At 38.7% G+C, this 11572-nt stretch overlaps 1 protein-coding gene across 1 annotated transcript; it reads right to left on the reverse strand.

Annotated features, from left to right (window-relative positions):
• Positions 1-3408: 3408 nt before the first annotated feature.
• APOH (apolipoprotein H) lies at positions 3409-10494 on the reverse strand. Its single transcript, XM_056361188.1, has 8 exons — positions 10363-10494; positions 9030-9206; positions 8329-8425; positions 6848-6924; positions 6075-6263; positions 5274-5453; positions 4592-4789; positions 3409-3798 (listed from the first exon to the last, which is right to left on the reverse strand). The coding sequence occupies exons 1-8, from the start codon at positions 10424-10426 to the stop codon at positions 3728-3730; spliced, it is 1053 nt and encodes a 350-aa protein (XP_056217163.1). The 5' UTR covers positions 10427-10494; the 3' UTR covers positions 3409-3727.
• Positions 10495-11572: the final 1078 nt, after the last annotated feature.

An 11572-nucleotide genomic window follows, 5' to 3' on the forward strand; every position in this document is an offset into this window, starting at 1 on the left:
ATAAAACAGTGATTTTGAGTTCACATTAAAACATTTGATATGCTCAATATTGCCCATGTTTCATTGATGGTTTGTCTCCTATCCCAAGGATGGAGCATATGAGAGGGTGTTGGGGAATAGAAAAATTTGAAAGTCCATGCCTGACGTTTCTACACAAAAGACATAGGTTACACTTGTTTTGTGGCCATGTCAGGAAAACCATCAATTAATCTAAAATAATTGGAGAAATCTCCTAGTCCTTTCAGCTCTTCAGTCTCTTCCTCAGTTAATGAAATGTTTGTGTGTATGTGTGATCCCAAATAAAACATCTGACCTCTGATTCATTTATTTCCCGAAAATCTGTCGTCAGCCTGTGTATATAGCATCTAAAATGCTTTTATCTCAAAGGATTAAACTCTTCAGCTCTTCTAAGCTTGATTCACATGCACATATACATCAAACAATTTCTTAAATTTATGGTAGAAAATTGGCTGTTTTCTTTGATTTCTTTGATTTCTTAGCTCATCTTCAGCAGGAATGATTCTGCGTTAGGGCTCATTCAGTGATGGCTATGACAGCTACACTGGTTGCTTAGAAGCAGAGCAGAAATCAGTGGTGGAGTATTTAATCCATGGTAGAACCTCATGAGTAGATTACAAAGTTTATTTATTATCTTTAAATTTCAAATTTAAAACAACTGTCATTTCATTATTTATTTTTTTTAATATATGCCTACTTTTAATCTGTTTTAAAAGAGTGGTACGTTCTTGCAGCACAGCAAGACTACTGGGTGGCTGACTTGCTCAAACAACTGAATGTGCTGAACTTTTCACCTCTGAATCACCACTTCAGTTACGCAGATGTGTCATGGGAATTTTGTAATCATTATGAAATCAATGTGTCCAAGATTGTCCAAATCACAGGAGACAGACAAGAGTTTTTTAGTAGAATATCGAAGGCTGAACAGGTTTAACAACGTGACTCCTTCCAGGCAGGTTTTTCAAGAGGAACACATCAGCCTATTGGACCGGTGATGCAATGGGAGGTTTGCATTTCTGTCCAGCTTTGCAAATCTCCTTTTTGACATCTGAAAAGAGTTGCAATTTCTAAGCCAACTTTTTTGTATGTCGTTGTTCATTGATTCGTATCTGCACATTGCCTTCAGTTTTGAATGTATCTCTGCAATGCTCATCACAAAATACTTCAAAAAACTGGATTTTCTGGTATATGGTGAAAAAGAACATGAATCAGAGCGGAACCAGTGAAACTGGAACCAGTACTCCAGGAGAAATTCCCTGAGGGAATAGATCCAGTTTCTGGGTCTGCTTACCAATGCAGAGCAGGCTGGCCAGAGGGGTTGAGGCCTACCTGCATTGATTTGGCAGTTGCACAACTTCTATCCAAAAAAGGAAGAGAAACTAAAGATTCAAGAAATGACTGAGGTCTTGTCTCCAGCCAAAGCTGCAGCCTGGACATGATGAGTACTGATGTGCACTGGCCCTCCTGAGGAAATCACTATAGATACACCGTTAGAGAGCACACAGATATCCCAACCAGAATACAGAAGAAATTCACAGTTTGAATTGTAAAAATATGTTCATTTAAGTAAAACACATTCAGTACTTTTTTTCTTCATCTCGTTTTACCATGTTCTCTTATCTCTGCAACTGTCTCAGCAGTTTGCCACAAGTAACATGAGCACAGCTTAAGGCATTATTTCAAACATCTTAAAAAAATGTAAAAAAAAAAGCAGGTTTCACTCCCTCACAGCAGCATTTGGAATACCTCTAGTTGCAATACATTTTTCAGACCTTCTAAGCAAACCTTTCATGTCTGAAAAGTTGTGATTCACAAACACCTCACTACTTCAAAGACTCATCAGGTCACAGATTTTTTTCTCTCTCTTACTGCTTCAGGAGACTAGATAATATATTCCACGTATGAACATTGGCTCCTAAGGGTGGTTCTTTCAAGTATTCAAATACCGCATACCCAGCTAGGAAGCAGGGCCAGCTGACACGATCAGTTGTTATCCTGCTGCATGGGTAATTAGAACTGGGAAAATTTGCTTAGAAAAATCTAATGTTCCTGGGGCAGCTGTTTTTGTGCAAAATACAAATCATTTCAGGGAGAAGCAGCATTTCTTTGGCAGTGAGTGCTAACTTTACTTACACCAACTTCACAGTGTTTTGCTGTGAAAGACAAGTTAATATTAAACTGTGTGTGGTATCTCAGCTACCATCCTGAACATCCTGATCCCAGACATGTATCCACACAACATTTAGACTAGATTTCCAAACAGATAGGTTCCTGCCAGCTGATCTAGACTAGTTACACATATCTTGGCCTGTAAGTCAACGTCATTCAAGGATCCCACTTAAACATGTTAGGAACCAAAACACCGTACACGTTGTACCAACAAAATACTCTTTTCAGCTGCTACCGTGAATTGGTCTCTCTCTACATTAGAGAATTAAATTGCTGATGAGTACAAAGTATTAAATACTTAATAATGGCTGCCTCAATCTCTCCTTAAAAAGAGGAAATATAAGAACAAATTATATCAGTCATACTATTAAAATATTAATGTGCAGCCTTCAAAAAAAAAGATAATTAGAATATGTTGAGTGTTTTTTAATGGTGGCTGTAGCATCGTGTAAGTAGTTTGATCTTAATGTTAAATGGTTCTTTTAAAAAGGTCTACAGTAGCTTGCTTACTGTGTAGCTTCTGCTGTTAATCAGAGAGAAGGCTTTTATACTTCAGGGGGAGCCGCATATGACTCATGACAATTTACTGTAAGTGTACAACAAATATTTCTGTCTCACTTTCTAGTATGTTGAAGTTATAATTATTTTTCCTGAATAGCATACAGATGTAAGCACAAAACTTGCCAGACTGGATCATATCAGTGAACTATGTGTATCATAAATCAAATTAAAAATACAGTTTTCTTCAAAGCTACGTAATGATTACTATTGCCCAGTGATGTGCAATTAAAAAGAAAAAGGAGTCAGTTACATTGTGTAATATTGAAACAGTGGTAAAAATTAACAGTTGTTTAAAGCAACAGTTTCAGGTGAAGTTAGAGTCTCAAAAACATAAACAGTCTTACTAACTTGAGCAATTTTTTTTTTAAAAAGTGCAAAAAGAACCCTTTATCTGGTGCTATTGATATTTAAACCATGGTTGGACACTTGGCTTCTAAACTCACTTGGAAACCTTGATCTTCCTACTTACATGAATCTGGGAAAATCCCAGGCTGATGACCCTCTGTCTCTCTACAATTAAAGGTCTACCCCCTGTCGCGGGGGAGCAGTAATGGAATCAGAACCCAGCTAATTACCGATGACTAAGGCCTTTCTGTGTAAATCACTTAAGAGCTGAAGGATCTGATTGATGATTAGGTAATATTAAATAAGAGCACGCTGTTGGCTGAAAATTACTTTATTGTAAAGGGACTGCTATTGAGAAAGTCATTTGAGGTTGCATAGATGTCGGAAATATGGAAAGAGAAGCTGTATTGCAGGGATTTTGAAGAAAGCAGACAAAAAAGGATGTAAGTTAATGGCTGAAATAATGTGTCATAGCTTGTGAAACAGCCTGGTAGGGATGGCAGTAGGGAAAACAGCTGAGTGCATTCCCAGAGTCCAGAGTTCACCTGGAAATTTACACTCACAATTTTCCTCTCTTATATGTAACGTTTTGCTTCAGTAAGGCAGAAATTTTGTACTGAATTATTTCTCTGATTCATTCTTGGTCTTCACATGGTTTCATGTCTGATGGGTCCTTCTTCACAAGAGATGAGAAAAAGCCACGTTCTGTTGAAAACAAGAACTTGGGTTAAATTCTTGAAATGTGATAGCTAAAACAGTATGTCTCATGGACCCTGTTAGGTGAGCACTCACTCTTCACATCATAGTAAAACCACTAGAAGAAATACCCTATTTTAATGAAAGCTAAGCTATAAACACAGAAGCCAAGCCAAATACGAAGATGTTTTCATCATGCATAGGCTGTGTTTTTTCCATCACTTACAAATGAGAATAATATGATAAATGCAAAGCATTTCCTCTTGCTAACCAACTTTAGTATTTATTCTGATATCCTGTGTGCCTGTGAACCAGTTCGTCCAGCACCAATTCCTCACTATAGCTATCAGCTGCTTGTTAACTCTCTAAAGTCAGACCAGTGTGTCACCTATCAGCATAATGCGGGAATAATTCACCAGAATAGAAGTGAATACATCAGGTTCTGAAGGCTGCAGCAGCATTCAGGCTCTATACCTTCTCTAGAGAAGATGTTGACCCAAGGATTCATGAAATTCCAGAATACTTTACATATGGCCTTTTTTGGGGGGGGCTAGACCTCTAAATAACACCTTCTAAGAACAGAACAGGAATTAAAGTAGGGCTCTGATGTATCTAAAAGTCTTGGGGTACATTCTCTCCTTCTCTCAGGCCATTTCTTCCTTAATACCCAGTAACTTTAGTACAAGGCAGATGAATTGGCCAGTCAAATAGTACTTGAAGATCAATTATGACTTTTCCTCTCACGCTAAAGTACTTGTCATTCCACTCACACAAGCTGTTTTCTGATTAGCCTAGCTTGTACCTTTGAAACAGGCAGGGAGAGTAAGGTTGCCATCCACACATGGAACAGCTACAGTATAGGCACAGGATTTTTCTTTATTCTTGCAGAAGAAGGATATAGTTTCACCATGCTGAATGCCTTCCTTAAGATCATTCTGAACTCTTTTCTTCTCGCCGTTGTATAATACTACAGCTTTCTTAACTGGTATTTTACATGGTCCTATAAAAAATCCAGTTATAAGCAACATGTAAGGATAATTAGGACTCTATTTTGATAAGTGGGTAGATTGGAGCCTGTCAGAAATCTGTACAAGTGACATTTGGGAATGAAAAATAATGTGTCCCACACATACATAGTACTTCTGCTGGTGTTACAATGCTGAAGAATTTCAGACCCCTAAGTATAGGGTCTAAAGTTTCTGGTGAAAATCCAGCCTTAGTAAAATTTCTGATTATTATTAAATAAGAAGAGGAGAGGAGATAGACAAATTTACATGGCTGATTACTGAAGTCAATTCAGATACATCATACAACGTACAGTGTTGGGAGTGGTCTTAGATTATCAGGGCCTTGAAATTGCTATTTTGGTTTTCTTTTGAGGACAGCTCTTGCACAAAGAAGTAACAGCTCACTAAAATCAGAGCAGTGGTGTTTTAGGAAAAGTCAGTTTGATACGTGGTTTCTAACCGACAGTGTGTGTATACCTTTACAGGTTGGCTTTGTGGACCAGTTTCCATCCTTTTCACAGCGGGAATGCTTAGGTCCATCCAGCACATAGCTGGACTGGCAGCCAAAGCTGACACTTTCATTATAGTGGTATGTTCTACGAACAGCAAACTCTATGAATCCATTTTCTATTCCTGTTGGAGTGGGGCATGTGACAACTGTGGTACAAAAAAAAATAAACAACAACCAAAGCTTTAGCAATGTTGTGGTTCTAAAAGACACGCTGTATACTTCAAAAAATATGTGAAACTTCTGTGGTGGTTCATTTGAGCCTTGGGCACAGGGAAACACAGCCAGAAGAAAGACAGTTTAAAACACCACAATAAATAAACATTATTTGTTTTTAAATACATATCTATTGCAGTCCGTGGTCATATCCAAAACCTACTTAAATCTGGCATCATTTCAGTGAAACCAGTGAAGTTCTTAGGACTAAAGGTAAAGTTTTCTACTTCTTAGATTAATCCTAGCACTTAGCAGAATAAAATACTTGCTGCGCTCTGGAGGCCAGGCTATGATTCCCCGCTGTGAGCTACATTTAGCAGGTTTTGTTTATATAACCTTTATACCTGCAGCAAATATTTCGTCAATCCCATGTTGAGTGCAATCTTCTTAGCAATCACCTTGCATGCACGAGTCTGACTTTCAGAATAATTCTACTGTATGCTTGCAGTAACAATTGTAAAAATATATATATATATTATTAAGGTTGTGCATATAGTTTAATATATATAATTCTAGGGAATATTTTTAGGTGTTTATAAAAGTAAGTAACTTACCCTTGCATTCTGGAATGCTGCTCCAGTTGCCATTGGCCATGCAAGTAGCTGTCTCATTCCCAATAAGTGCAAGAGGAGGTACACATTCAAAAATAATTGTGTCCAGGAAATGTGAAATATTTCCAGGTTTTAAGCGATGGTAAGAAAGGACTCCAAATTCAGGAAGCGAGGGAGGTGCACAAGTCACCGCTAGAAAAGCGTAGCATTTGTAGAAATTAAAGCTTAAATATCAAATTGCTACTAGAATCACGGGAGCAACATGCTTATAACCAAATTAATCCACACCACCCGTTATGGAAGTGTAGCTAACAAACCAAAAATTTCAAATTAAAAGTATCAGGAGCCTTAGAGTATGTAATTCATTATTTTTGCTATATTTTGCAGACAATATTATGCAGTATATTGTTTTTTCAGTAGTGTTTATGCAGGACAGGTTATAGCAAAAACATGTAACACAGTTGCAAAGGCACAACAATATCCTCTTTTTGTACACAGGGAGAATGAATGTGAGTGGATAAGCACCTTACCTTCAGCTGTAAATAGCATCCCTGATCCTGGCCTTTTGTACAGACCTTTAAACTGTGTTTTTCTGAAACTAGAATCCATACATCTAAAACAAAACCTAGAGGGTTCTTCTTGATTTCTCCTAATCATTTTTTGCACGGCACTATAGGAAGCCTCTGAATAAGAATACATGTAATTCTGAGCAATGTAAAGGAATCTTTCTTTATAAGAGTAAGGATAGACTGTTTCTTTAGTATTCAAACACGTACGTTCACACTGTGGAAAAGTTCCACTCCACTTTCCATCTGCCATGCATTGGCTCGTTCTTGTCCCAACAAGGTTGTAACTGAAAACAAAAACACCTGCTTATGTGAAAGCTTAATGAACATGGAGAAGAATCCAATTTTCTTTGCAAGAAAGATTATCATTTCTCATAAACGCACTTAAGAGTCCAGTTCTGAAATCATTCTCTAGTTCTAGCACTTACTGACCTCAAAGGAAGTTTAGGTTCAAATACGAAAAATGTTAGTATTTGAGTGTTCCAAGTATCCAGACAAAAGGCTTGATACAATATGTTTTGCTGTTTCAACTATATATCCTAGCTTGCATATTAATTTTTACAACTGATTAATACTGTGAATATATGTAAGTAGTGAACACTGATCTGTGCTTGCCAATGTAAATGTTATGGTTTCTTGGGAGGAGCTCCTAGCTAATTATGACAATTGGGATCAAACAATTGCAAAGAGCTCAGCACTTAAGAACTAAAGTCACTGAGATGCATTATTTTATTTTCATGCCAGATAGCCCAATTTAATTTCCATATGCACTCTAAATGCTTCTCTCCTATCCTCCATACTTATATTATTAGTACTTAGTCTGAGTTTTAAAAAAATATTTATCAAATATCTATCATTTCCCTATCACTCAGCTGAAAAACAGTAAGCTACAATTAGCAAAATTAAATCAAGTCCCATTGCTACATTTGATGTCACAGTTGAATTTATTTATTCCTTATCTTGCTTCTGTTTTGCAGGAGCAGGAGGAGGAGGAAGTTGAGGTTGTTGACACTTCTCAGTAAACTCTAGGCTCTGTCTGTGATCTTCCCAGCTAAGCGCTGTTTATTCATTAATTACCCAAGTAAAATTAACTGCATGCTACTATCAAATATTTCCCTGCATTTGCCATAACTATTTTTCTTTAAGTGCATCCTTATCTCTATCTAAAGCTAGCAAGCAACCTTGAGTAAAAGTGCATTTGCTCCTGGGGCCAAATTAGGATTTATGTCGTGTTTTCATTTATTGAGCTTGGAGAGGCATAGAAACAAAATTTTTAGTCTCTAGTGCCGAACAGCATAACAACTTAGATAGAGATTATCTTCTCTCTGCTGTAGGATTTCATCTTGTGATGTAATAAGAGGATTTAAAAAGCTGGGGAAAGCAGTCCAGAATAAATCTTTGAATAAAATCTCTGATATTTTGACAGTTTCCACATCTGTAAGACATTGCTTTGGAGCAGCAAAGCTCCAGGATGTCATAGCCAAGCCTGAAAAGAGGAGGATCATCAGATATTCGGGGGGGGGGGGTGGGGGGGGGGGGTGGTTTTTTTGGTTTTAAGATTCTGAAGTGGAAGTGGGTTTTTATGTGCAGTTTTCTCAGTTTTGTGGCTTGCTATACTGCAGCAGGAGATAGTGGAATGTAATACGTGATTTAGGCTTTTTATTAAACAGCATGAGGAAGGGAACACTTACCCTGGGTCACATGAAAAACTTATAGAACTCTGATAGCGGAGGTCTAGAAAATCCATTTTTCCGTGCTGCAAGGGTCCAGGACTGGGACATCTCTTTGCTGTTAATTAAGATTTTAAAAACTAGTATTATTTCATAAGGCATGAAGCTAGGATAATGGAAACAAGTTGATCATAAAGGAGTCCTGGTGTCTTTCACATTTCTCCACTGTCATGTACCATGCTTCATAAATTAGCTATTCTGCATTTCTCTTAAAACATAGTGGTTTCAGAGTTTTTGTGATTAAATAATTTTTAACATTCGATTTTCTGAGGAAAATAACTTCTATGCAATGGCATGATAAAAATGAACAATGAAGGATACAGTAAATGCAGGTGTTATGTAGCAGTGTACGTCATTAGAGTATAAGCACTGCTGGTCTGAGTCAAATTAAGATTTACCTTGTCTGGGTCCTATGTCCATCACCACCTGGGAGCAGCAGCTTAAGGGAAGTGTAGGATATGTATGGGAAGATCCTTCCCCCGCCACTTGCCCCTCTTCGACCCCACACCCAGTTGTCTCCCAGCAAGTAAGGGAAGAACAACTGGAGAACAGGAGTATATCAGTTTAAATACATCAGATTCCTCACGTGGACTATAAAATATCCTTTTCAGATCAGTGCATGGCATAAAATCTAGGAGTAGGATTTACTTTGTTTTACTTACGTAGGCAGAGCAGCGTATTGAGAGGCCACTTGCCAGTTGGCAGGCAGGTGTACTTCCTTTGGCCGTTATTGGGGACGAACCCGGGCCTACAGGTATATTCTATTTCCTCACCCACTTCATACACGTTTTTGTTTACATCAATTGTGGCAAATAGCACTTCTGGTGGCCTGGGACAGACTGGAGGAAAGGAGACGCTTTACAAGAAATCGGGCAGAAAATGGGAGTTTTCTCAAATGGAAGCACAGGTTTCTGTATTATCATCAGCCAGAAAATGTTCCTGCACTGAGCTAACCGGTCCCCCTGTAATCTATAGCTATGTAACTTACCGAGGCAGCTGATGGCTGCTCCAAGTATTAGCCAGAAAAAAATGCGTTCTTACCCTTCTCCTCAGCAGCTCTATCAATGGCTTCAGTTAGATTTTTCTGTCACTTTTTTTTTAACTAAAATTTACTTTTGCTTCAGAATAGATTTATGAAGGTATTCTGCAAAGTGAGTCAAGTGTGGTGAATTATTGTGGACAAAAGAGGTTGAGAGGGACTTAGAAGCAAACAAATGCATTTCATTTTTAATCTAAACTAGTTTGGTGGGGTCAGAAATGAGATGATTTTTTTATTATTATTAAATTTATTTTTCTCTGCTGTCCCCAATTTTTCTGTTCAGTGGGGCAAACACTCTTACGTTAGACAATTCTGATTCCAGAACAGCTTTAATGTGTTGACAGTGTGAACAACTCATCACCCAGAGAGCGAGAACAGGAGGGGAGCAGCGAGAGGAACAGAGGGTGCAGACTGTGCTCCTGCAAAGGACGCGGAGAGAGGTTCCTGCTGAGATTGGGGGGGGGAGAACAGGGGGACACAGAGCTCATGTGGTAGAAATGAATGGCAAACAGAGGGGGAGAGTACACGGAACAGTGCCAGGAGCTCTTGGAATGGGGGAAAGGAGGAGAAAAGCAAGGCAGGAGCTGTGCCAGGCAGCCCCTGCAGCGGAGGGGAGAGCGAGGCGAGCAGGGAGCTGGGCAGAGGGACAGAGCGAGGTTAAGTCCTGGCACACGCAATGTGCCTCAGCATGCAGGCAACCTGGTTTCCACAACTTCTGTCAATATTTCTTCTGTTTGGCTCCATTTTATACTTTTGTATATAACAACTCACCTCACCATAGGAAGAGACAGAGGAAGGAATGGAAGGGGGAAAAAAGAGAAACAGCTTTCAGAGAAAATTCCTGTTCAAAAAGCTTGACCAGAATTTCTAAAGGCTTTAAAATGCTGTTGCTTTCTCCAGCTTCCCTCATTTGCACTTCAGGGTAGTATTGCCCTTAGAAAGTGGAAGACACTTACCTTTCCCTGCAAGAGCACAGTGGCTCACAGCAACTACACACGCAACCAGTGCCAGGGAGTACATTGCTGCCAGTCCACAAGCTTCCCAAATGACCCTCGGTCCTGTGTTTCTTCTCTTAAAAATAAAGGCATCCACAAAGAGATGGTTACATATTAACTCTTTGTATTTATTCCCATCCTTGTAAACAGAAGATAAAAGATTCCTTGTGTTGCTTGTAATAAAGGATGAAACAACCATCACATGTTGCATTCGTACATAATGCAGGAATTGAAATAGCGGTTTCCACTGAAAACCTCTCCTCTCTGGTTGCTTCTGTGGAGCATCTCCTGTTGGGACCAATGTTTTTTAAAAAAACAGTGTTATCTTCTCAGCTTCTTTAGAGGATGAGGATATTTGGAATATGCTATTAGATCAAATAATAGAACTGTCACTAAGAAGCTCTTGTTTACCTATCACTTGCGCGTGTATATTTCAATGTACCAAAGGTTCCTGAGAGTTATAACAAAATGTTTTTTAAGGCAAAATTTCTAGTATGGAGTGAAATTGGTGTTTTCATACACCTCTAGCGATAATACCAATTTGGTGCCAGTCTACACTAGATGATGATTTGGCCTGAAATGTCAGGCTTCAGGGGCCTGTTTGATCAGATTCATGTTGTCAATAAGCATCCTTCAATTAACAGATAACTAAAAGCAACAGAGACAGTGCTCACAATGCCAGCACTGCAGAAAAAGTGAAATAACGATTCTGGACTGTGCTTGTTTGTGACAAGGGGGTCAAACTTAAACCATATTTTTGGGTGGTGTAAAAATTTGTTTTAGCACAGCGATTTGGGGTCCTCAAGTCAAAACTCCACAGATATCTGCTGAAGTTCTGATCACTGCAGTTATCTGAATTTAGCAGATCTTAACTGCAGGAGCATCTGAAGTGCAACCAAAATAACATTTGTGTAATCATTGTTCCACAGTTTGGTGTTTCTAATCTAAGTATCCTCCTCCCCTGCTGACTCACAGCCTGTGAGGGGGAGTGAGGGACATTTGAAGCTCTAACGAGAAGCTAGGCTGTGTCAAACTCTTACTGCTGTGATCTCTAGTTTGTTTATTTTTGTTTTATAAAGTTTCTCTGTTTGCTTTTAAAATACAAATTTTAGCCACAGCGTTGAACAGTTAGGAACACGCTATTCTTCTCAGAAAGAAAATGCTCTGACTG

Source organism: Falco biarmicus, chromosome 1 (assembly GCF_023638135.1).
Source record: "Falco biarmicus isolate bFalBia1 chromosome 1, bFalBia1.pri, whole genome shotgun sequence".
Classification (NCBI taxonomy): Eukaryota; Metazoa; Chordata; class Aves; order Falconiformes; family Falconidae; genus Falco; species Falco biarmicus.